Source organism: Leopardus geoffroyi, chromosome B4 (assembly GCF_018350155.1).
Source record: "Leopardus geoffroyi isolate Oge1 chromosome B4, O.geoffroyi_Oge1_pat1.0, whole genome shotgun sequence".
NCBI lineage: Eukaryota > Metazoa > Chordata > Mammalia > Carnivora > Felidae > Leopardus > Leopardus geoffroyi.
Window position 1 is genome coordinate 27,727,058 of NC_059341.1, and position 27,032 is coordinate 27,754,089.

General features: G+C 45.8%; 1 protein-coding gene across 10 annotated transcripts in view; it reads left to right on the forward strand.

The window, feature by feature from the left end:
* Window positions 1-27,032, forward strand: part of SVIL (supervillin) — a 235,284-nt gene that overhangs the window by 84,267 nt on the left and 123,985 nt on the right. For 3 of the 10 annotated variants that reach the window (XM_045462537.1, XM_045462539.1, XM_045462549.1), the window contains exon 1: window positions 5,866-10,808. The exons of 3 other annotated variants lie outside the window; for them this stretch is intronic. In XM_045462537.1, the coding sequence (XP_045318493.1) occupies window positions 10,793-10,808 (16 nt within the window). In that variant the 5' untranslated portion in view covers window positions 5,866-10,792. Of the gene's footprint in view, window positions 1-351; window positions 904-5,865; window positions 10,809-25,970; window positions 26,047-27,032 lie in introns of those variants that run through there. 4 more of the 10 variants (XM_045462536.1, XM_045462543.1, XM_045462542.1 and 1 more) reach the window with 4 other exon arrangements.

The window sequence follows — 27,032 nt, forward strand, 5'->3', positions numbered from 1 at the left end:
GCTGTTTAATGTATATACACGTGAGTGTCTGTCCCTTCCTTTGCAGCATTCGGTATCTAGGCTTTGTTCCTGGTTACGTGTTCCTTCTTCGCACAAAAACTAGAGTCAGAGAAACGTTGGCCCACTCCATTCTGTATTGTTGCAGCCCGTTTAGTAGACCGCAGTTGCATTTTTACTTTCTCTATAAAACGAGCCCGAAGACAATGGGAATGATCTAATTGCGTTTGAAGTAGCTGCTGGGCAGGCTTGTTGCAACAGCTGATGGGCTCCTCCGAGTTTCAAGAGCTATTTATGGTAGATTAGCTGGGATCAGGGCTCTCCAATTCAGGCCATAAAAGGCCCGTCCCATGTGGAGTTGCCCCACTGCTCCTGACGGCGCCCTCCGAGGCTGAAGCGTCCTCAGGTTTCACGTGGATTTACCCAGTAATGGATGGCCATACCGAGGCCAGATTGGGGAAGTTCAGCGTCAAGGACACCAGGGCACTGAAAACTTCAAAAAGAAGACTCTTTTCAATATTTTGGCGATCTTTCTTCCGAGAAACTTATGGGATGTAGCCTTCACCTTTTTACTGCATTTGGCATCCAGACGCCTTTTGGAAAGCACCGATCTAAATTTATCCTGTTCTGAATCATCACTTCTGATAGATGCCGTTGCCTAGTTTGCGTGGTGATATTTGATTTTGTACAGTGTTCCTGGGGCTAATTTTTGATATTTTGCTTTTTGTTTAGAATTTGAAAGTAGCGGCCGTTGAAAGGAGACACAAAGAATATACTTGAGGACATCCAAAGCCGGGTTTTTGTTTATTTTTTAATTAGAAAAATAAGAAATTTCAGTGTGATTTTTTTTTCCTCCCCCCCCTCCCCCTTTAACTTAGAGGAACAAGGATTAAACAGAAATTTGAAGTAAGTGAAAAATCTTCCTATAAATGTAAATACAGCTGTTGATTAAGTGCTATCTGTCCGAGCATGCTTCCTAGGGTTTGCTGACTTCAGGCGCTAGAATGTTCCTGCCAGTATGTGCTACTTATTGCTAGTTGCTTCTCTGTGTGCCCTTGGGCATGTTTTTTGGGGTTTGGAATGACTGGATTTTTTCTCCTTAAAAATGAAAGAACCTTATGATACAGAGAAGTTTGTACTAACAATTTAATGAATATAGTTTAGTAAATACATTCTGTCTAAATGGGAGCACTTGAAGCCTTGGAATTAAAAGCATATTCACAATACAGGGTACTTCAATAATCGTATCACAAGTAGGGGGGGTGCAGTTCAGAAGGGCACGTTTTATTTCACACTTGGAAATGTAAATCGCCAGTGATCCTTTTGTATAATCTTTGTTTTGAGGGATCTTTACCTTGGTACTCTGATTCTTATTATAGAACCTCTGATGTTCCAGAATTTAAAAACAAGAAACAACAAAAAACCCTCAAGCTTTAGTTTCTAGATTTTTGAACTGTATTTCATTTTTAAATTCGCCAAGAGAAAAATTCGTTAGTAGCCTTTTTAAGCCCTAGAGAAAGCTGTGGTTCTGTAATTTGGCTTAGTAATTTGCTTCTGTTAAAAAATAGCAAAGAGCTATAGAACATTTATGGTTGATTCGACATATTGCTCCTTTAAAAAAAAAGATTACAAATTTTTTTTTATTGTTTACTTTTAAGAGAGAGAGAGACAGAATGCAACTGGGGGAGGAGCAGAGAGAGAGGGAGGCACAGAATCTGAAGCAGGCTCCAGGCTCTGAGCTGTCAGCACAGAGCCCGACACGGGGCTCGAACTCACCAACCACGAGATCGTGACCGGAGCTGAGGTTGGACGCTTAACTGACTGAGCCACCCAGGCGCCCCAAAAAGATTGTTTTTTTTTTTAGTACCATATCAGATAGACCAGTAGGAGCAGTAATTATTTTTATCAGGTAGCAACAGAGTATTTATAGAGATGAGTTTCATCGGTGAACCCTGCTGTGGTTCTCAAACCAGAGGTGGTGGCATAGCTTCAGCGGGCATTTGGAAATGCTTGGGGGCCTTTCTGGTTTTCACGATGACCGTGGCCAGCATGTGGGGCAATGTGGTTAAGAATCATAAATCCTCTGTAACGTGGGACAGTCTCCCCTGGTGAAGCATGCCTCTGACCAAGATCCTGGGGTTTTCCTTGCTGAGAAAAGCGGCAAGGTATAAATGCTCCCTCCCATTCCAGAGAGAAGCTGAATATAGAGGCTGCCTCTTCTCACCAGACCAGGGGAACTCTTGAGCCAAGCAGTTGGGTGCCTTGCCAGGAGTGGGCCATCCTTGCCACTGCTCTGGGGGGTCGGGGGGAGAGGAGGAGCCACAGATGAGCAGAGACACTGCTCATCAAGCTTCCTTCTGTTGAGAGTGGGACAATGCTTGTTAGCCCTCCAGGCAATGCTTTTTTGCAACCCCATCTATCTCTGGTGCCAGAAGCATAACTTCCAGAGTAAAATTTGGTTGAAGTGCCCAGCTTATATCCCTTTCATTTGACAGACCCAGGAGACCCCACTTTTGCTTGTACTTTTGAGACCCCACTTTCTTGGTAACCCCTCCTCTGGAAGGCTGTGAATATCAGTTCAGAATGCACATCTTTGTTAACATATGGGGCCATTAAAAATTCTCCTGTTGAGAATTTGAATCTGAAGAAAAGGGCCGCTGGTCTTCAGCGGGGCAGGGATGTCTCGAGAGCAGCTGTTCAGGGGTCGCAGGCTATGCAGAGAGCCGAGATGGGGGAACCACCAGAGGTGTGTTTTTATTGTCGGACACGAAGGGAGTCCTCTCCTCACTGTAGGACTTCCTGGGCTCTTAGGACGCTGGTTACAGTGACACTCGCAGTGACTTCCCCACGACCAGGAGAATTTCCAGTCTGGAGCTTTCCTGCAGTCCTGGGCTTCATTGTTTTGTAACTCTGAACCAGCAGCCGTGCCATCACCCTTGACTCCTCTCCCTATAGGTGACCAAGGCCACTACATCTGACTCTGAAATGATGCACCTGCCCACCACCTCCTCCCGAGCCTCCTTGTCCCTTCCCTGGATGAGTGCATTGCCCTTACTTCGTCCTTTTGCCCCCAAGTTCCCTGCTGTCCAATCCATCCTCAGAATGACCTAAACAAGGTCTGATCCTGTCGCTTCTCAAAAGTCAAACCTTCCGTGGTTTCCCACTGATGACAGGTGAGAGCCCGACTTCGTAGCCTCGCCCTCAGGGTTTTTCATACCACCGGCTTGCTGGCCTCCCTCCCTGAAATGTTCTGCCTTCCCTCGCGTGCCAGGGAAGTGTTATCAGAGGAGATCTTTCCAGAAGCTTCCATCTATTTGCCTCTGGGCTCCAGGGTCAGATTCCTGGCACCGTGTCCTGGCGCCTCCTCCCTCTGTAGGGGGGCACCCAACAAGACAGCTGGGTCCCAGCTCTCTTACCACCCAGGATCTAGCCCATTGCCCAATGGGTGAATGGACTGGATGCAATGGAATAACTTTGGATTCTTCATATCCAAATTTAACCGTCTGTGAAATAATTTGCCATTGTTACGTGTTACTACGGAAGTGAGCGTTCTGTGTTATAAGCTCTGGTTTTTTCCTTCAATATCTAATAATACAAGCAGATTTGTCTTACAAGTGTGATGGGGTTTATATGTAATGCTTTTGCCAACACAGGAAATGAAGGTGCCTTCGATAAAGCCAGCCGCTTCATTATTGGAGCCTTGCCTAAAATGAAGAAACTCCCCTAGCGGTGTGCTTTGACTTACGTGCTTTCCCCAAGCATTAAACTTTATCCCTCAGATGCAACGTCTCAGGATGGTTTTCCTTGCTGACCTTGGGTGGGAATGTAGCCCCTAGACGTCCGGTTCAGAGAGATCTCTGTCTCACTTTCTTACGGCACTCCTAGATGCAGGAGGCTTTGGAAGAGGCATTTGTTTCGCCTCATACCTTGCTTATTCTCTTCTAAAAGTTGATCCTTTAGTCCCGGACAAGTTCATAACCTATTTCGAACTGGCTTTTGTATGAATACGGTAAAAGAAAGAGCTTTAGTATTTGCCTTGGGATAGTTAGTTTCTCCATGTCACCATGCTGGTTTCCTCTCAGCACGTATGTATTACACGTCTATGTGTGGGTCTCTGAGTCGGATGCCGTGGGATGAAGACAGTGAAGCTTGTTCCCGTCCTTGGTGAGGTCCTTTCCTGGAGGGGTTCAGGTAGGGTCTCCATGAAGCTGTTTTCAAAAAGGCTAGGAGGGATGAACACTAATAACATGCCAGCCATGCTCAGTGCCAACCTCTTTGCCTACGTTATCTCATTTAATCTGTACGGTGGCCCTGAGACATCATACTATTATCCTCATTCTACAGGGGAAAAAATCCTGAGGTTTAAAGAGGCCTGCCCAAGGGCCCGTCCCACGGGGTCAGGGTAGAGCTGATTCAAACAGTCCAGTAGGATTTCAGTGCCCATCTTTCTGACCCCTACTTTAGACCAGTGAGTCTTAGACTTTATTTTTAATTTTTTAATTTTTATAATGTATGTTTATTTTTGAGAGAGAGAGACTGAGCACGAGTGGGACAGGGGTAGAGAGGGTGGGGGGGGGGGGAGACACAGAATCCGAAGCAGGCTGCATCCAGGCTCTGAGCTGTCAGCACAACGTGGGGCTCAAACCCATGAACTATGAGATCATGACCTGAGCCGAAGTCCGACGCGACGCTTAACCGACTGAGTCACCCAGGCACCCCAACGTCTCAGACTTGAATAAGCATCACCTGCAGTCTTGTTAATGAGCCGGTTCTGACTCAGCAGGTCTGGGGTAGGGCCAGAGATTCAGCAAAGACCCCAGGTGGTCCTGATGCCTCCGGTCAGCACTGGCTATGAGTAGCAGTGTTTTAAACTACACCGCTTCCGGGGCGCCTAGGTGGCTCAGTTGATTAAGCATCCGATGTCGGCCCAGGTCACGATCTCCTGCTTAGCGGGTTCGAGCCCGTGTCATGCTGTGTGCTGACAGCTCAGAGCCTGGAAGGAGCCTGCTTTGGATTCTATGTCTTCTTCTGTCTCTCTCTGTGCCTCCCCTGCTCACGCTCTCTCTCTCAAAAATAAATCAACATTAAAACAAAACAAACCACTACACTGCTTCCTTATGGAACCACTGAGATGAAACAATCAGGTTGGAGGGAGAGCCGAGGGCTTCCTATGGTAGAGGTGATCTTCCAGACTAACCTTCTCTGGGCTTTTCTTGCCATCCCTTCCCACCCTTTGCTTACACAGTTGCCCACCCCCTCCCCCCCATTTCTCTTCCAAGGTCTGCCTTCCTCCTGGCTCCTCCTCCTCCTCCCACTGAAAACAGACTCAAGTTTCCTCCGTCCTAAATAAAGATCCCCTTGACCTCGAGCGATCAGCTATTCCTTTCACCGCACACTCGCTCCTCAACACCCACAGCTCCGTAGAGCTGCTTTCGCCCTCCCAGACCCACGTGATCTCCTGATTGCTTTAACGCTGAGCACCTCTTTATGAGGATCCTGCCTTGGGTCTACACTGACCACTATGTTCTGGAGCTCTCCTAACACCTTTATTTTCTAAATCATGCCCTGTCTCTTCCCTGCTGCAGCTTACCTTCGTAGGGTTAAGGTCAACATTCTTCTGCTTCCCTCTATATGGTGAATTATATGATCTGCCTGTACATATGTCAGCATCTGTATCCTATATAATATTGATAGAATCGTGTATAAAGAAAGTTTCTGAGTGACGATGCAAAGGGCTTGTGTAAGTCACAAGTAAGTAATCTGTGAACTGCTTTGGTTAATCAGAGGCTTCATGTTTCTTTCTGGATCTTCAGTTACGTTCTGAGTATGGAAAGTTGGCAAATAACTTAGGCTCAGACATAGAGTGTCATTGAACAGAAAAATCAATTGGTATTTTTAGATTTTTTGAGATATCCAGTATTTTAAATATTTTGAGCCCTGAGCTTTTCATACATTCTGAAAACACTGCAGCTGGGGGCACCTAGGTGGCTCAGTCCTGGCATCCGACTCTTGATTTCGGCTCAGGTCATGATCTCACATTTCATGAGATCTAGCCCCACATCTGGCTCTGGGCCGACAGTGTGGAGCCTGCTTGGGATTCTCTCTCTCTCCCTTCCTCTCTGTTCCTCATCCCCCCCCCCCAATAGCTCTCTCTCTCCCTCTCCCTCTCAAAATAAATATTAAAAAAGTGAAATATAAACACTGTACCTAACTTTACGTCATGTAACCAAAGATTTAAAATATACATACACACTTGCTCACGCATTCAACGAAACAAGCCAGGCCAGCCGAGATTGAAACAGGAAAGCAGTTGATTTTCAGTTCCTTAAAATATGTTGAATTACGAAGTGGGTGATGAAAGGTAAAACAACCTTTGAAAATTTTAGTACTGTTTTGTGTAGATTTCCTTAGGAAAAAAAATTTAATTAAAGCAGGGATTTCAGATTTCCAGGCTCAGGGACATTGTTTATTGTACAATTACTTCATACCTTTAACAGTTGCTGTTATGAAATGGAAGGACAAATGACATTGTAACATTATTGTTTGTTTGCAAGTATCACTTCCGGTACCTTCCCCAGCTAATGGCTCTGTAGGCTTGAGCCAGGTTAGAAAAATAAACTCAGGCATGCTGTTCAGAGGTAGATGGCTCTCCAAATTATGTTCATGGTCTTAATTTCCACCAGATGTTCGTTTTAGCCAGACACACATAATCATTTGGCTTTATTATTTCATGCATTTTTGATTGAAAGTGTTGAATATTTTAAAATTCTGTGATCCGGTAAATATCGTTGTGATGCGGTCGTGGAGGATGAGTAAGCTTCATGCGATGCCTTCTACCCCAACGCGGGATCCTCCCATTTGAGATGGAATTTATTTAGTTGGATTTGTATCAGTTCTTCTCTCTGGAGGCTTCAGGGAGCTTGCAGACATCTAACAGTCCTTAAATATTTCAAAAGAGAACTTCAGCAAGAAGGTGGAGCCGGGAGCCAAGCGGAGGAAAATAATGTGAAAGCAATGATAGCAAAGAATCTTTGTGTCCCACCCACCTCAGCCCACCTCCCAGAGCTCCCGAGAACGGTTTTCCCTGCTCTCAGTGGGGGAAGAGAATTTCATTTGGAAATTAAGGGTGTTTGATCCTGACGAATGCTTGGGGCAGTGGCAGAGTAAGCGGGAGCAGCCCTGGTCTTAACGACCAGCTGTGTGACCTTGGGTAAGTTCTTACCCTCTCTGAGCCTCATTCATTGAAGTGAGCATTGGAATGGAGGATTTCTAAGGTCCCCTCTACCTATTGGGATCCTATAATTCAAAGACTTCAAAGCTTGAAAGTACTCTGGTCTCCCCTGGAAAGGAAACCCTGCATCTGGAAGGTGTGGCTCAAGGCAGCAGAGCAGGACCAAGCCAGAAATGTCTTAAGAAAGAATACGTACGTGTTTTAAAGTGTGTTCTCACCATACTGGCTTGATGTAGCCTGTTCTTCCTCCTTGGTTGGCTTGGTCACTGTTCTTTGTCTGTGATTCTTTATTTTTGGTTTTCTCAGTGTTTTCTTTTGTGTTCATTTAAATACTTAAATTTTAGTTCCTATAGCCTAATTTATTCTTCTTTTGCACTTTGTGAAACCCCAGAGTGGTCATGGCAAACCCCAGGAGGGATGCCTGAGACAGAATTTTCCTGTTCACAACAGGAGTAGGGCATGCTTGGCTTCTTTTTTTCTTTTTCTTTTGTTTGTTTGTGTTTTGTTTTTTGTCGCTTTACACGTATTAGCTCGCTGCCAGACATTCATTCTTTTTTTTTTTTTTTTAATATTTATTCATTTTTGAAAGGCAGCAAGAGACAGAGCATGAATGGGGGAGGGGCAGAGAGAGAGGGAGACACAGAATCTGAAGCAGGCTCCAGGCTCCGAGCTGTCAGCACAGAGCCCGATGGGGGGCTTGAACTGACAAACCGTGAGATCATGACCTGAGCCGAAGTTGGATGCTGAACCGACTGAGCCACCCAGGCACCCAGAATTTTGTTAAATTTTTACGTTGAATTTTGCACCAGTTGTAAAGGGCGTTCTTGGTTCATAGGGCTATAAACATTTCAACCTTTGTCCTTCACAAGGTAATTATTTCATTAAAAGCAAATTACAGTTGATTCAGTAGCTCCAGATAAAAATGCTAATCACATGGTAAATGGATATGCTAAGATTTGAGAACAAATTACCTTGGTATTTTAATGGAGAGAGTTTTCTGAGCTAATTTTTATTCATAGCCTCTCTCTGGCTAATGTGAGGCTGGTGATGATTTCTATAATTAATGAGCTCAAGTTATAAAAAAAAAAAAGACTAACAGGTAGACAGTAGGGCAGTGTGGAGCCAACATTTTTATTTCAGAGAAGTTGGATTTCAGGCCATCACTGCGAAAGGTGCTCTTACTGAGCGAATGTTTTTAAATAGGTACACAAACAGGCTTTAGGAGGTTACGGTATCTCCCAAAACGTCTATGAAAAATGTTCCTTGTTTTAAAAGCTTATTTAATGGAGGTGAGGATCCATTGTTTTCCTTTTTTTTCTTAACTTTTTTTTTTTTTTTTTTTAGAGAGCATGAGCAGGAAGGAGGGGCAGAGAGAGAGAGAGTCTTAAGCAGGCTCCAGGCTCAGCACTGAGCCTGACGTGGGGTTTGATCCCACGGCCCTGGGATTATGACATGAGCCAAAATCAAGAGTTGGACTCCCAACTGACTAAGCCACCCAGGTGCCCCATGTTTTCCATTTTTTGCTGAAGGAGTTGGGCTGTGACTCCCATGAGAAAGTAAAGTCACGTTCCAATTTTTGAATAGAAGTGAGGTGCCTGGAGGTCTCTAGGTGACCCCATGTGGGGGTGTACCCCTGGAGCGTGTGAAGGTTTAGCATCCACCGGCTGGAACAGGGTCGGGCAGCCCACAAGTCTGGGTCATCGCTGCTCAGTACAACTCCCCGTGTTGATGGCTCTGTTCTCTGGATGGGAGTATTCTGCACAGTACCCTCAGGCCACAGGCGGCTGTCGAGCACTTGAAAATGTGGCAAGGGCAATTGAGGAATCGAACTTTTAACTTACTTTTAATTCGTTTCAGCTCCAGTAGCACTGTGTTGGACGTCACAGGTCCAGAGGAAGTGGATTTACGCCCCGTGCGTCTACTGATACGAGCAGGGGGCTACAGTGCATCACCTGTTGACATAGCCACGGGGTGGGTGATACTTGGATGGCAGAGGGAACATAGAAAACTCTGTGCTTTTCAAGAGCTCGTGGAAACGTATCGCCTCCGAGGAGGCTTTCCTGTGGATTCCCCGTTCCTCCCACCCGTCCACAAATACACACCCCCAGGGTAAGCGGGTGCACACACGGTATGGTTCTGTAGGTTCTTTGTGGCCCTGGACACATTCGGTGTTCACTTCCACGTTTTGAACACCGTGGCTTTACAGTCCAATAACAGCCCTAGAGTTGGGTCCTTCGGTCTGCCGGGCAGCACCTGCCCGATGGTCGGTGTGGATGGGAGGGCCGCCAATGCAGTGGCAAAGTCGTTTGGAGGGGTGTCCTCAGATAGGTTGCCGGCATGTCAACCTAGGCTTTATTGTGGCTTTGTTGTTTTTTCCTACATTTGTGTTTTGGCTGAAAGTGATGGGGTTTTGTGAGAAGTGACTTTACGTGAATTTTTTTGCTTGTTTTCGCTTTTACCTTTTTTTATACCTGTGGGTGTGAACTCAAGCTGTCCTCTGGGAACCAGGGCCGTGGTGTGGGTGGTGAGGAGACTTTTCTGTGATGGCAGCTCATGGGACGGCTCTACTTACCAAGCCTGCAGGATACCCCTCATTCATCCATCCTAGTTATTTTTGAGTGCCGGCCGTGGCGACTAAGCATTCTGCATGTTCCCCAGATGCCTGTGGCTGGTGAGCCTCCGAGAGTGGAGAAGGCAGAGTCGGTCAGCCTGGTGGGAAGAACAGAGGGGACCCCGCCAGCCTTCACAAGTCGCCGAGCGACGAGGCATTCACCCACACCATCTGCTCTCGCACGCCCATTCCCCTCAGTGTGCGAATGCCTCTCCTCGCCAACCCTCCCAGCCTCCCCGCCTCAGAGAGCTTACTGCCTTCCCTGGGAAAGTCTCCTCGGGCCACCTTTTGGCTCCCACAGCCATTGGCTGGTCTGAGCAAGCTCGGAGAAAGTCCTGGTGTCCTCACGCATGGAGTAATGCAAGCAGGTCCGATGATGCTCCACTCCACCGCTTCCCACCCGAAATCAAAATAGACCAGAATGATGTTTCACCCTACAGATGCAACAGGACTGACTTGTATCTGAAAAGAATGTAGCGATCCATTACTAAATACACCAAGTAAGAGGCAGGGACAGTGCCTCATTGCCCCTGTGGAACCCTTGCATCGAGTGTGGATGAATCGATGTGGTTAATTAGATGAGATGACCATATATCAAAAACTATTCAGCTCAGCTGTTGAGCTAAATAGATGTTTTTAAAATAACCAATCGAGTTGAGGCTCCTCGTTACCACCTGACCTTCTTTGGTTTGTCAGAGGGGTGGGTGGGTATTTAGGGACAATATAAGGTGAGTCAGCCACATCCGTTTCCTCCTCTTGTCTGTTCCCCTCTTCTTTCTTTTTCCTTTCCTTCACTTTCCTTTCCTTTCTTCCCTTTCTTCTACTTTCTTTCCTTCCTCTTCTGTTCCTGTCCTCTTTTCATCTTTTCACTTCCTATTTTTCTTCTCTATTCTCGTACTTTCTTTTCTCTTGCTGCTTCTCTTTATCTTCAGCTAAGTCAAGACATAAGCAACATGGCCATGGATATCTGTAAGTTTTAATGATTTTAATGTGTGCAGTTTTTAAAATGCGCGCGTGTGTGTGTGTGTGTATGTTTATACAGACATAAAATCTCCCTTTACACAGTTCTGACCCTTTTGTAGCATGATTAATACTATAGATGATCTCTTAAAAATTATTGTGTTCTGCAACACGGAGTCTGATTTGTAGGCCTCCTTATATTTTGTGGAAAGAGACTCGTTTCTTGGTAGAGCAAATTGGTCATCTTTCCTTCACGTTATCTCTGTTCGCATGCATATTATATGCCTCTGTGCGGATATGTCCGAATAACAGCCAGAAAATATGTGCTTATATTTTTCTTTCTTCTTTGTTCCCACTTGGCATCTTTCAATATGTCGTGTGGCACTAGCGATAAGGAGAAAGTGAGTACTGGATGCTGCAGTTTAATTTTAGTGGCACACAAATGACAACCGAGTCTCTGCTGCTGCTCTGGTGTTGTTAACTCAAATGTAAAATTAGAAATGTGGTAATTATTCGGCCGTTCTGGCTTTCTAGGGGAAACCATATCATAGTGTGTGTGTGTATGTGCTGGCCTTTAAAAATAGATCTCGCCCCACAAGGAGATGACCCCCAGCTCAGCCATACTTCACAGGTCCTGTGCATCTGTGGGCTTTGCCAGCGGTGGCTGTGAGTTCTCGACTCTTCCCAGGAGCATTAAGCACTGGCTGCATTCAGTTCATCTTTGGTCAAAGCTCTTGTGCTTTAAAGGCTGACTCCTGGCGCGTAAACACTCTTGACCCTGGTTGTAAACATTTGTCATACGTCTGCTTAGTTTTAGTTTTCACTGACCAAAATCATTTTGGCAGAAGGGTCCTTAAAGTTTGACAGCCCGACAAATTACACAGAATCCCTTGTTTTTCTCACACAGGCTTTGACTATGACTCACTATCCATCTGAACACGTTCCTTCTCTGGTACTGAACATCTCCTTAAATATATATTCTTGAGCAACTGAAGTTTAGACAAGAACTTAAACACTGGATGACTGGGGAAAACATGTTTTGGGGCTTCGCGTCTTCTGTCAGGCCTCTGAGGGGATCGGGATCAAAGAAGATCGTTAATCTTAACATTTCTGTTTAGATTCTGGAGGCCATGACCTCCTCACTTTATCTTTCCACTGGGGTACTTGGTTGTTGTCATTCTGGGCTACTTAGGTGATGGCAAAGCCACCCGGATCCCAAGTTGACACTTGTGTTGTCCAAGCTGACAGTCCGCCATATGCTTCTGGAGTCTTAAGACGCTTGGAGGCCACACCAGTGCTCTGCATTGAGTTGTCGGCCGAAAGGCCCCAACTGTGCCCTGTGAGAGAAAGGGCAGCAGAGGGTGAGAGGCAGACCCGGTCGTTCTCCCTGATCTGCCATGACCACTGTATCTGGACAGTTACACGTGAGTAGAAGGAAGGCATCTGGGTCTTGTCAGTGGTCGAGAGGCTCTAGACTGTGCCAGGCGTTGTGGGTCCGTGTGAGGAGCAGAGCTGGGGAAGTCTGATCGCGCTTTGACAGGTGCTTTGTGCAGCCACAAATCCAGAAAAATTCTGCCTGAGGCCCCAGAGGCCACGCCTCATCTCTACAGCGGGGTCTTATTTTGTGAAGGAGCTGCAAACAGCCTGTTGCAGTCAGAAAAAAAAAACAAAACAAAACAGTGTTTTCTGTTCCACAGCGTTATGGACATAAAGTAAAACTTGACTTTGACAAACTCTACCATAAATCTTCCCCTCCCTAAGAATCGTGTGTGGAGGTCTTGATTCTTTTTTTTTTTTAATCATTTTTTAATGTTTTATTTATTTTTAAGACAGAGAGACAGAGCATGAGTGGGGAGGGGCAGACAGAGAGGGAGACACAGAATCCGAAGCAGTTTCCAGGCTCCTAGCTGTCAGCACAGAGCCCGACGCGGGGCTCTAACTCACGAACTGTGAGATCATGACCTGAGCCAAAGTTGGACACTCAACCCCCTGAGCCACCCAGGCGCCCCTAAGAGGTCTTGATTCTTAATCTGAACTGTGTGCAGCTGTTGGGGTGTGGGATGATTCTAGAGCTTTGTGTAAAATCAGATTTATGTAACGTTCTCCTACCCCAAAGAGGATGGGATCCACCAGCCTCCCGTGAGAACACCCTTTGCCGTCTGCGTGCATGAGACACTCAGAAGCGGTCTTATCCCCTCGTAGTGCATTCACAATTTTTGTGTCACATGATTAGCAGTTACTAGAATGGCCCATGACATTGTGTTTTAGGATTTAAAAACCTCAGCATCTCGGCCACACTGTGAAATACTCAAGGAGGCATCAGTTGTCTAAATCTAACCCCTTTGTCCAAGGAGAGCCACACAGAAACAAACTTGAGGAAAGTCTAATCTTCTTTGAAATATGGAGCCACCAGCAATAAGTAGACTGTATACCTTGGGGCGCACATGGGAACCTCATGTCGTCCCTCCAAGGACTCTCTCCAAAAATGGTTTCCTTGCACATACTTTAGGGAGCTTTTTGGTTAAGTGGACAAGATTTTTCAATATGAATTCGCTGGTTTTCTAGTTGACTTAGATTTAAGTAACCAGATAGCAGCATGAAGAACAACGTGCACACTCATACACACACACACACACACACACACAGAGCCCTACCTGTGGAACACTTGGGCACACGAGAATATTCTAGAGCTACCCAATACTGGCTCTGCGTGGACCTGGGCGTGGGCAGAACAGCTTTGAGTGCACTGTGGCTGCACTCTGTAGTCTCATATTAGGATTGGGCAAAAGAATTAATGTATTATTTGAAATTTCAAATGAAACCTGTTGTTGTTAAGACAAATACGTGATGCTCCGTGCACTTTACTTAGAAAATATGGGTGCAGTACAGTAAATCCTAGTGTAAAATTAACAGATTTTCAGTGTGAGGTTTTATTTATCAGAGTCTGTCTTGTATATATCATTTTATTATAGATTGCATTTGATTTTGGAACAACTTGCATATATATATATATATATATATATATATATATATATATATATATATATATCCTAATTGCCCGAACTCTACTCTAGTGTTACAGAACAGGTTTACATGTTTTTATTCTAAAGCTAGAAATAGAATTTCCCCAAATAGTGATGGTTTCATAAGTCACCTAGTTACATGTTGAAAAAACCTTGAGTTGGTAAGTATTTAAAAACTGAACTTGGTCTTCTTTAGAAGTATATTGTTTAGGCAGGGTATTATGTGAGTACTGATTCTGTAGGAAAAGAATCAACTTCGGTTTAAAGTTGCTGAAATTAACGGGAGGAAGTTGGGGTGGTGAACTCATAATTACTCTGAAATTGGACATCTCAAAGTGGCAAACATTTTTAGGCATTTCTTTTTTTTTTTTTTTTTTTTAATTTTTCAACGTTTATTTTATTTTTGGGACAGAGAGAGACAGAGCATGAACGGGGGAGGGGCAGAGAGAGAGGGAGACACAGAATCGGAAACAGGCTCCAGGCTCTGAGCCATCAGCCCAGAGCCCGACGCGGGGCTCGAACTCCCGGACCGCGAGATCGTGACCTGGCTGAAGTCGGACGCTTAACCGACTGCGCCACCCAGGTGCCCCTTTTTAGGCATTTCTAAACGGGATTTAGAAAATGTTTTTGTATTGATATTTATACTGGTATGTCGGATATTTAGGACTTCTAACCATTATTGTCCCAATAATTGGTACATAACAAGTGTTCCATAAATAGTTGTACAACGAAGAAATTAATGAATGGAACAAACACACCTACGCACATGCACGGGCCCACACAGGCACACACGGAATCAGCCAAAAGCATAAAGAGCTGAAAGCCTGTTCGATATCCTCATCTGCCACGCTCCTTAGTGAAAATGTGCCTTGTAACACTTCTGATTCATTCAAGCCTTCTCCCGAAGGAAAGTAATTAAATGTTTTGTTTTAAACAGTTTCATTTTCATATTGTAGGTAATAAGTGAGGAGCAACTAGTTTTTAGCTCTTAACAAAATGAGCAATTAGACACAGAAGTTCCTGCCAATAAAATTGAAATAAAATCTGTCATTATTCCAGTTCTTTGTTGAATTTGCTTTGCGCTGATGGGGACAATATGCTAAATAATACACTGGCGAGTTTTTTTTTAAGCAACTGAGAGAATTGGGATGTTTTAAAAGGTTGAAGAACAAGGTGGCAAATGTCTAGAAAATTGTTTAATTTTAAATGTAAAGCAAATGAGATAGGATCGTTGTGGTATGATCATTTTAATAATGGCAACTTAAAAATTGCTCTGTTTCTTAAATAGACGCTGTCTTTTGCCCTAAAAGGTTTGCTAATGTGATTTGCTTATTTGAAAGTTCAAACCTGATACCTGACTTTAGGATCTCTCTGTGGTCCCTGGAGCTGGACTCAATGGGTACACATTCCAACACATTTAGTTACTACTTCCATTAGCATGGGCAGGGAACTCAGGTTCTGTCTCAATTTCCTCATCTGTAAAATGGGACTGATTAGTACATAGCCACAAAGATTTGTTTTGAGGATCAAATGAGCTGATACACGTAAAACATTGAAAGCAGCTTTTGCTGGATGGCAGTATTTATTTGGAGATTGTTATTATTAACCTTCTTTGGAGCTAAGATGATGTCTAGGTTTCGATTTTAGCCTTAAGCTGGAAGGATTTTTTTTAACTAAAATTTTATTGCAGTGCTTTTCTGTAACTTTGGTGTTAAAAGTGGATGATTTGAGCTAGTGATTTCTTTGGAATCTATCGAAATGGTTTCGTATCATTTAATTAAAAATTTTTCAAAAAAAATGTTAGTAATGATAGGGACGCCTGGGCGGCCCAGTTGGTTAAGTGTCCAGCTCTCAGTTTCAGCTTAGGTCCTGATCTCATGGTCCATGAGTTGGAACCCTGCATTGGGCTCGATACTGACAGTGTGGGGCCTGCTTGGGATTCTCTCTCCCTCTGTCTCTGCCCCTCACCCACTCATTCTTGCTTGCTCTCTTTCTCTCAAAATAAATAAATAAATAAATAAACAAACAAACAAACAAACTTAAAATTTTAAAAATATTATCTTAGTAATAATGATAAAGGCTATTCCCAATGCCTGAGTGATCATTCCAAAGCCAGTTTCCTGAGAATGTGGAGCTCAATACATCAGATTTCACCTACATTCTATAGCCGGTTCACACCAAGAAAGCCTTCATCATAAATCTTACACATCCCACAAGGGGAAGGGAAAACTTTCCTGCTTTGGTGGAGTTGGGTAGGTTTTGGAAACTTACCTGGATTTTAGTACCTTAGATTTGGTATCTTAAATTTAGTATCTTAAATTTTAGAAACGTACCTGGAAAATTACCTGGATTTTAGTACCCTTAGGTGGTTTTCTTTAAAAAAAAAAAAAAAAGAAGAAAATATTATTTTGGTTCAAATATCAAATTATATATAGATGAATATCTGCATGTTTATTCATCTAGAGGAAATTCTGGGTTAATTGAAATATATTTCAGCTAGAATCATATCATCAGTTTGAAATAGATCACAATTCATCAAGGTGATTGCTTTCTAAGATTGAATGATCAGTAGAATTGCTTGATAAAGCTCTCGTTGGACCCCATCCCAGACCTGGGGGGTAGAGACTATAATCCCCACCCCCCACACCCAGTGATTCTTATAGCATGGTGGGTGTCACTGGCATTGGCCCCCTGTCCCTCCCTCTGTAGCATCTTGGTCCAATGCCTACCCATCCATGTGGCATGTGAATGGACCCACCTGCAGTGGGGCTTCATGGACGTTGTTCTAATTAGCTGTACGGTCAGGATATAAGTGACTAGGAAAAGCATACTTGCAAGGATCTAAGGATATGTTGAAAATCGAATTTTCCTTTGCTAAGGTTTTTGTGTCTTTTAAATTTCTTTTAACGTTTATTTTATTTTTGAGAGACAGGGTGTGAGGAGGGAGGCAGAGAGAGAGAGGGAGACACAGAATCCGAAGCAGGTTCCAGGCTCTGAGCTGACAGCACAGAGCCCGACACGGGGCTCAAACTCTTGAGCTGTGAGATCATGACCTGAGCCGAAGTCGGACGCTCAACCAACTGAGCCACCCAGGCGCCCCCTGACATCCTCTTATTTTTACCAGATCCAAAGCTCCACAGCTGTTTCTTTGAAATATAAATTGTTTGCTCAACTGCAGCGTATATGGGCAGAGCACGTGGGGAAGACAGAGCTGCTCCCAAACCCTGTGTTCTCACGGTAGGGAGATCACGTGTCCGTTTGTAAGCGATTCACCTATAATTCAGCCGGGCTCAGAGTGGAGATCACTTCCAATGCCATTGCTGCGTCATGCATGATGTAAAAAGAATGCTCAGTCATCCTGTCGCCTGATGTCATGTCTAACACATGAGAAGCAAGAAGGGGGATAGAAGGACAACGGGACACTCTGAACAGTTTTCCCTGAGAATAACTAGAACGAGGGGATTAAATTTCTGTTGGCCGTTAAGAGCCTGTGGTCACTTGTAACTGCCTGTGTTTCTCCAGATTCCCAGGACCTTTGCTCAAATGACCTCAGCACTCTGCTGGCACACACATGGCACCCGAATCCAAACAGATTCTCTTCTGATGCATAATGGGAAGAAGGGCTGAGGGTTGGTAGTTTCTGAGGTAGCTGAGTAGGTGAGTTCCGCCAACCTCTGGGCCGTCCCCTCGGGCAGATAGAATATTTCTATAAAAAAACCGAGGCAACATTTTGCTGACAGATTTCACACTATTCCACAGCCTCACCCCTCCCACTATGCTGTTTGCTGTCTCCTGGAGCTGAATGTCTGGAATGAGAGATTCTTCCCCCTTGTTGCTGGCATGGCCCCTTTTCTTACAATATCCAGATCTAATCTTGAACTTCAAGGCTGCCCCAAGTGTGGGGTCCCAGGGAAACAGCTGGCTCCAGTCACCTTGAAGGATTCACTCTGAGTTCTGACTGGTTGAGATCAGCAGCTCTACAAGCCGTCGCTTTCCTTCCAAGATACTTCTGTCCCTCGCCTGCAGCATACTGCAGAGCTGGGGACCGGTCTGCTTTGTAGCCACATCTAACGGTAGTCAACCCGGCCTTTTTTGGTACCTCTTGAATTCAAGAACTTCTCTGCCTTTGACATTAGTTTGTTCCCCATTCCCCTCCAGAATATCCCAGGATGTTATAAAGTGTCGAGTAATTTTTATCTGAAACAAGGGGTGGCATTCGAACCATCATATGTCATAGGGACATGCCTGCCAGAGCTAAAAAGAGACTCTTATCACATCCTGTCCTGGCTTGGGAGCATTTGGGGATGAGTAACCACTTGACACTTACTGGCGGTTCTCCCCTGCCGCCGGCCCTGAGGTGAGTCAGAGCTGTGTCCCCACAGCCCGTACATTTGAAACAGTTGCATCTTTTATTTTTTTTATGTTTTTAATTTTTTAAGTTTGTTTATTTATTTATTTATTTATTTATTTATTTATTTTGAGAGAGAGAGAGAGAGAGAGAGAGACAGCATGAGTGGGGGGAGGTACAGAGAGGGAGAGAGTCTGAAGCAGGTTCCACATCAGCACAGAGCCCGACGAGGGGCTCGAACCCACGAACCGCGAGATCGTGACCTGAGCCAAAACCAGGAGCCGGATGCTTAACCGGCTGAGCCCCCCAGGCGCCCCTGAGACAGTTAAATCTTTTAAAGAGAGGGGCTTTTGAGTGCTTTTAGACCTTAAAAAAAAAAATGCGAAGGAGCGGTGTTCTCAAGGTAGTGAACGAGCTTTCTTCCTACCAAACGAAAGTAAAGCACGAATTACATTGGGAGGGATTTGGGTAAGGCTGTTGAATTGTAGAGATTGTCATCGGTGTAGACACTGAACTGAGGAAGGAGAAGGCAACCTTCCTCTCAGGCACCTTGTAGGTATTATCCTTAGGTATTACTCACTCTTATCCAGAAAGGCAAAAAGAAAGCAAGATGTTACATGTCGCAAGAGCTGAAGGAGGTAGACCTGAGGTGCATGGCAAACACACCAATGCAACTCGGAAATGTGTAAGCAAGCAGTGCTTTGGGTACTGGAGAGCCTCGGGCAGCCCTGAAGCTCAGAGGTGCCGTGCACACACACAGTCACAGTTTGATGGGACACAGTTTGTGTCACAAGGCACAGGAGTGGAGGCCCGGGAGGGAGTCCACGGAGACTTCACACATGTAGACGATGGGTAGGAATTTGACAAGTGGAGTGATGGAGGTTGGCGGGCAAGAGGGAAGGGCGGATGAAGGTACCATGAATGGACATTGTTCGGTCAATGGAGAGCCTTGAATGACGAGAAAAGGGGTGTGTGTTTCTTGGCCACCTTGGGACTTTGGGCCGCTGAAGGATGGGCTACTGAGGTAGTGAGGAGGCTGGGATTGTACAAGTCTTGAAGCACACTGACGGCAGCAGGAAGAGAAGGGAAGGGGTCGGTGGCGTGGGCAGGATCACCCAGCCCGAGGGGTTGCTTGGATGTGCAGGAAGGAAAGCAGGTGCAGCACGGTACCTTCAGTGAGAGAGGATTCTGCTGGAGAGATAACGCCAGTCCTCTCCTCGGCTATCTCAAGGCGTCGCTCCCAGTAGAGAACCAGTCCTGCCCAGCTGCACGTCTATAGGTAGCCTGAGTGATCACCGGGGGCCTTTTGTGACCTTCTGTAGAGATGCAAACAAGTTGTCAGTAGATGCCTGTCTTGCAGTACAGTTAATCACAGAGCAAATTATTTGTTGCATAAAAGCTCGACAGAAAACCTGGAGACAGGTCCTGTGGCTTTGTCCTTTCTCTGCTTATTCCAGGATCCCATCTCCTTGAGCCTTGCCCATGAATGGGACTGGAGTAGTTCAGGAAGGCTGTGGCCTGATTTGGCTTGCTCCCAGCTCTGCTTCAGGGATGTGGCCTGGGTCACAGCCCAGGTGAACCTGGGCCTCTGAGCATCTTTTGAGGCAGAGAACAAGAACTTGACACTGTTAAAAGCTGTACCTCCAGACATCCCGCTGGAAGACCTCAGAGGAAGGAAAGACCATGTCCATGAAGGCAATAAAATGGATAAAATATCAAGGAATAATTTAACCTGAAGTATCTGAAACCTAGGTGTAGAAATCTGTAAAACGCTCCTAAATAATTCAAGAAGAATTTGAAAAAAAGTAGAAAGGCGTACCTCGTGCTCATCGTAGCACTGTCTCTATGTAGGTTTACATTTTTTCAAAATAAAACAAGTACTAGAACGAAACAGGAAAAATTTCTTCATAGCTGTAGGTTTGGCAGACCTTCCCTACTGCTTTACAGTGCAGAAGCCATGAAATAAAAGATTGATAAAAATTAACCGTATTTTAAAAACTCCACCACTTTCCCACAGTGGGGGGAGGGGGGGTTGGGGGGGTGCGAACCACCAAAGAGAAAAGAAAAACTAGGAAAACTACCTGCAGCTCCTATCACAGATACATGATTAACATATTAATATGTAAACTTCCAGAAATCCTAAACACACACGCACGCACACACACACACACACACACACCAAACCAAACCAAATCAAAACAAAAAAAAGCACTGGAGGAAAATTGGCAAAGCATCTAAACTGACAACACACAAAATGGGAGAAAGGACATTTAAATGGGTGTAAATCAGGTGAAAAGGTGCTCAATTGCATTCAGAGTAAAAGAAAGAAAAATGTACTGTGACCAGCAAGCGTCAGTAGAGTGAACATCTAGAAGTCAGTTATGAGTTGGGGAACCAAGAACCATTGCTGATGGGAATGAAAATGGCACCATGTCTGTGCAGGGCAGTTTACTTACATCAGAGGTTATGCAGTGTAGCTTTGTGTCAAATAGCAGACTTCGATGCCCATCAATAGGGGGCTGGGTGGGTAAATGATAGAATACTGTGCAGCTGTGACAAGATGAGGGCAACGTGGGAAGATGTCGTCTGTGCACCTGTAGGGACAGATCCCCAAGGAACATCACTTAGGGTGCTCTGTGTTTGTGTGCAAAAGGCACAGGGAAGCATTTGCTTGTATTTTCTTGCCTAAAGAAAGTCTGTAAGGACCGACCAGAAACTAATCGTGCACTAGGAAACCAAGGAGAGGGCTGGCATGTTTCCCTGCAAACCTTCTCCTACTTTGTAGCTTCATTGGAATCACATGAATCAAGAAATTACAAACGTAAGCTGGGTTTTAAGAGACCGTGCTGTGGGCTCAGGACATAGAGTCACCTTTGCAGATCAAGTTCTGGTTTTATGTATTACATCTATTAGCAGTATAATTTTATACGAATCGAGTAAAAATCCAAAAATAACAGTTAGGTCATTTGAAAACATATGCCTCAGGTGCCCATTAAATGTGCTTTTCAATACACGTTTTGTTCAGAATGTGGTCTGACCAGCTCTAGATGGGTACTTGGATTAACTAAGATCTTGCAAGTGTTGTGAGGGGGAAGGCTCCCTTCAGCCATTCCTCTGCCATTTCATCACCTTCCTGGTCCAACCAGCTGCTCTAATAAATGTGAATACCAGGTATGTTTCAAAACTACAGGTGAAGAAATCAGATGAACTGTCTGGCCATAAATTATATCCTGATTCTCTGGAGAGTTTTTAGCCCGGAGCCAGAGCCGTTTTACTTGTGTTTGAGACTTCAAGCATTTGCTTGCTGGATGCCTTTTTCATTTTTGTTTTAAAAACTGCACATCCGCACCTGTCAGCTTCACACCATGCGCAACAGAACTCCTTCTGTGCGAGACAAAGATTGCTATGTTTAGTCTTTCGGGAAACCAAAGTACTAACTTCTCTCCTCCCCATTTCTTTTCTCCTTCTTCTTTTCTTAAGTTGACAGAGAGAGAGGGAGAGAGAACCGGCAGGGGAAGGGCAGAGAGCAGAGGGGGGTGGAGGGGACAGAGGAGCAGAAGCAGGCTCTGTGCTGATGGCAGAGAACCCCGGGTGGGGCATGAACTCACAAACCATGAGATCATGACCTGAGCCGAAGTTGGATGCTGACTGAGCCACCCAGGTGCCCCTTATTTTCTTCTTTATAAGGAAGAAAGAAGGGGTTCTTTGCAATTCCACTGTTGTGTATTAGGTCAGAGGATGAGAGAGAAGGGCCGGGGCTGTGGGGCTGTCACAGGGTTACTCCTTCACAGGGACTAACTGCTTTTCACGGCACAACTGTGCCCTGGTGACCACTTGTTTTCATTCAACTCAAGAAAAGGCACCTCCAAGGGGGGGAAAGAAGGGACTCTGAGCATCCAGTAATCGGGACCTTGAGGAAGTCCTTCCACATCATCTTAGTGGAAATGTAAAGATTCTAAAGAATTTTTTGGTATTTCTCTCCGCTTTCCGTTTAACATTAGATGTAGTCATCTTTCAGACCTGACAGTTTTCATCTTTACACATTATATTACAAAGCCATGAAAACTGCAGCTTTGCAAGTTCACACATTTACAGGTGTTTACTTAGAAGGTAGGACCGTACACACATTTATATTGTATTCGAAATGGAGACATTTGTGTGTCCTCTCTTCCAAAAATCATTGTGGTGGTGAACACTGAAGCTGCCCCAGCCCCTTCGTGGAAGAGCGTGGGCTTTCTTGCTGGTGGAGCCTGGACCCAGGGTCCTGCCTGCCCCGGAGCAGCGGGTGAAAGCGTGGCAGGCAAGGCAGTGGTGTTGGAAGTTATACCACGCGGGGGGGGCGGCACTTGGTGAAACATCCCAACGTGTTTTCCTCGTCTGTGAACTGTTGCAGCATAGGCAAAGCTGTGCTGGCAGGGACGGGTGTTTTGGATTGTTCATAGCCCCATACGTGGTTAAACGCGAAAAGATCGAAACGTAACCTGATAATCCAGGGTCCCGTGTTTTGAAAGATCGCTAGCAGATCTCTCACGTAGACCCCCAAACACTCACTGATTTGGATGAAGTGGAATTTACAGTGATCCTAGCAGACCGTGAGCTGGTAAAAGAAACAATTAGGAGAGTAAAACTGGATAAGGGTCCAAGAGCACGGACTGGACAGGTGACGATGTGTGTATATGTGTGCTGGGAAGGAGTGCCAGAGTGGGATGGGGAGCAGCTGAGGCACCAGGTAGCCTCGTGGAGCCGGAAGCTGTATCATAGACGGGAGTGTCCTCGATCCTTAGAACAACCTTCTAACCTCCGTCTTGGGTGGGGTATAATTGGCCTCGGAGCCACTGAGCTGGAAAACGCCAGTGCTGGGGTTTGAACTCTTGTCTATCTGAAAGAGCCCAAGCCCTTGACCTCCGGGCAGCTCTTTGCATTAAGTCCGATCCAAGTCCTGTCATTAGTTGCCTATGGTGGTATCAGAGCTGAAAGCCGTGGGTTCGGTCCTGAAATGGGCCCAGGGCAAGACCTTTGGTAAATCTGATGTGTAAATCTGATGCGTGCGTTGGTTTTCGATTAAAACGTGGCATGTGGTATTTTGGAAAACAAACTGAACAAATAAAACTCTAAGGGGGATTCGTTTTGTTTTTCGTGTCTTTGGGAACTTATTTATGCGGGTGGTGTTAGCTATTTTCCTTGGATGACAATCTTGTGTAATTGTAGTAACATGTTTCTGTGATACAGAGGATGAAAACCACAACAAAATATAAAGCTTTCAAGTTAGCACACGAGTAATGTAGATTAATGACAGAGGAAAATGGAGCCAGGAAAGAGGGTTTTAGAGAAAAGAGCACAGCAGACACCAGGGGAGTGCCTGTGTCCTGTGGTTATATCTTGATTTCTGCAAGTGCCTTGCTCACCGTCTGCGTGTTAGAAATGAACTGGCACTTAATCGTAACATGTATCAATGTAATTTGGGTCTGTTGGTCCTTGGAGCTATGATCTGCTACAAAAGGGGTCCCCTAGCATGGAGGCGTGGGAGGGGGCTATGCGGTGCAACAGAGGGACGTTAGTTAGGATGACCTTCTGTGGTCTCGTCTCCTCCTTTCCCTGGTTCACTGGCAACTTGTTTGGCTAACTTTTTAGCATAATTCCACTCCGGGAGTTCAAGTGGGGTCCTTTTCTCCCCAAGTTCTGGGACATAGTATTTGAATCACATATTCACTGATAATGCTTGTTTAAATACACCACCTGGCGACAAACTTTACCACGTAAATGTTGCTGGTGTTTAAAAAAGGAAACTCTTGAGTTCTTGCTGTCTTGCCTTTGCTGCTGATGCCACCTTGGCCAACCTGTGTGGGCTCCTTCGTCAGATGGGGAGGTTCAAGGAGCCACGGGTCTTACCCCAGGCTGCCCCCGACACATCTCTCTGGGGGCAGTTCTCACAAGATCCCCTAGCCTGGATCCCACCTGCGGATTCTGGTCCCATTGGTTCTGGGGTGTGGCTGGGGCAAGGGGGAGGGGGGCGCTAAGGCTCTTGAGGAGGGTCTGACACTCTGTTAAAGAACCATCTGCTAATCCAGAGGCTTTCCAAAGCCTGTTCCATCCCTAAAGGTAATGCTACCATGAGGTTCCAAATGAAAGTTAAATTTTTCAGTGATTCTTATAAGAATTTCATCTCGCCCAAAGTACTAAAGAGTAGAGCACCTTTTTTGCTACTTGTAGCGTATTTTCTCAATTCATTCGTGGGCGACATGTAAATGATACCTTGCCCCTACCTCCACTTGGTCCATTCAGAATGACAGGCATTCAGAATAGCAAACGACACAGAAGAGGGCTCCAGTTAACAATATCCTAGTTAACGTAAGCTTCGTGAACATCTTTCACATTTGCTATAAATTACATTTGCCCTGTGGGCTGTGGTTCTCGCAACTCACGAGGAACCCAAATCTGGCCAGGCGACCGTCTGGGAATTGATTTTTCGTTTTTGTGCTTCCCACTGGAGGGCTTCAAAACAATTTAAAACATACAAGAACGACTGAGCAAACACTGGGGAAAAAAACGAAAAGAGAAACGAGAAGTGTCTTGTGATTGAGAACTTGTTGTATATTTTCTAGGCAACAGGAAAAAGCAGCTGTTAGCCTGTGAGTGTGCCCGAGGGCCAAAGTCAAGCTCAGGAGTCAAGGGTTGAACTCAGCGTGGGGAGAGTCAGACCCTCAGTCAGCCTGAGACTCCCCTTCTGTCTGTGTCTCCAAATAGTTACTGACTTGCTCCAACTAGTTACTGCAGAGACCAACTTTTCCTGCTAGAGAACACTTTTTTTTTTTTCTCTTTGCCAAATCAGCATGATCAAATATTTCTAAAGCTAAACCAAATGATATATTGGCTTGCAAAGTTTATCCACACCCTTGCATCAACCTAAAAAAAAAAAAAAAAAAACCTGAGCTGCCTCTGGGAGGGAGTGGGGAGAGGCTATTTTGTGCTCAGAAAGATGCCCCGAGGCAGCTGTAGATAGCATTGTTTTTGTTCAGCTTTGGCAGGGCTGGCCTGTGCATTAGCTCATGTTCCAAATCTGTCACCAGAAGAATGTAGCGAGAGTCTTGTTTCCATCTCTTTCTCACTTCACCCTTTGCTTAGCCAGAGTCCAGTGTCTACGGAGCCAGGATCGCAAAGACTTAAAAACAGCAATTTTGAATAAAGCCTAATAGGCTTTTCACGTGATTCATAAGAAGAAAGGAAGGCACTTCTCCCAATAGCCCAAGACGCACATTTCCAGGCCCGGTGCCCTGCTCACCGCAGAGGTGGTTGCTGCTGGGGTTTAGAACATATGGGATAATCCTTTTGAAAATATCTGCAAGTCCCCACTGAAGTGGGAGAGCGGAGAGGCAAGGAGGGAGGGTGGAGGGAAGGAGGGAGAGGGAACTAGAGCCAGGAGCAGCCAGGCTCCAGACTTGAACCTGCAATTCAGGTTGGTCACCTCTGCCTTCAAAACCTCAGGCAGGGAGCCAGGGCTTTTGTGCAGTTTTCGGGTCGGACAGCCCTTCTCCAGCCTCACACCCTTGTTGGGGACCCCCCGGGTGAGCTGTGTGCTTTCCTCCTCTCTCGCCAGCTCTGGCGTAGCCTCTCTGGGGGTCCGTTTCCTCATCTGTGAACGGGGAACGGGGGAGTTCCCCGTCATGCCAGCGGGACCACGTGAAGCCACGTTGACCAAAGGGCTTTGACGATGACAAAACCCTTTGACAATGTCCATTGGTGAAGATCAAGTGAGGTATTGAGAGCACATGGTGTGCCGCTGAAGGCCGTATACGTGGAAAGAGCAAGTGTCGATTTATGCTTGCCGTGGGAAACTTCTGTCTGTACCTGCCACGGGCCAAGAACTTGGTTTCCACAGGTAAGGAGGTGGGAAAGGGGAGAGCGCAGGGGCCGATGGGGTGACCCCTCTGGCTGAAGGTCCAGCGGGCTCTACCCATACCTCACAAATTGTGGCATCGTTTCCCAAACCCTTTCACCACTCTTGCTGACGGCCTGCTGAAGTGCCTTCACCATGAACTCTGTGCCCAGAGGAAAAGGAATTTTTACTTTATTTTATTTTTTTACATGTTTATTGATTTATTTTTTTTTTAATTTTTTAGTGTTTATTTTTGAGAGAGACAGAACATGAGAGGTGGAGGGGCAGAGAGAGAGAGGGAGAGGGAGACAGAATCAGAAGCTAGCTCCAGGCTCTGAGCTGTCCGCATAGAGCCCATCGCAGGGCTCGAACTTACAAACTGTGAGATGACCTGAGTGGAAGTCGGATGCTCAACCGACTGAGCCACCCAGGCATCCCCGTGTGTTTATTTATTTTGAGAGAAAGAGAGCAGGGAGGGGCAGGGGGAGAGAGAGAGAGAGAGAGAGAGAAGAGAGACGGCGAATCCCAAACAGGCTCCATGCTGTCGACGCAGAGCCCGATGCAGGATTCAAACTCACAAACCGTGATATCATGACCTGCGGCAAAATCATGAGTCACTCAGGCGCCACGGGAAAGGGATTTTTAAAAGACAAATGGCAGGTGGGTCCACCTGGCGCAGCTGAGCTGTCACCAGAGGGAGGTTCTCACGAGGGGAAGGGGCACGAGACGTGCAAACCACCACCTCGTGATGCGCCACTGTGGAAAAGCAGGTTCTGGAATGGTCTCTGAAGGAGGCCTGAGGAGTGATGACCCACAGGAGGCCGCAAGGGCAGAAGGACAGCTGCTATTCCCCCAGTGACCACTAGGGGCAAGGGAAGGAGGAGAAAGCAGGCCCAGCGGGTTGAGCACCTGCCGCGGGGCAGTTTGGCGAGGTGGGTCGCTTCGTCTGTGCTCCGTGACTGGTGGCCTGACGCCTGTGGTCCTGTGGT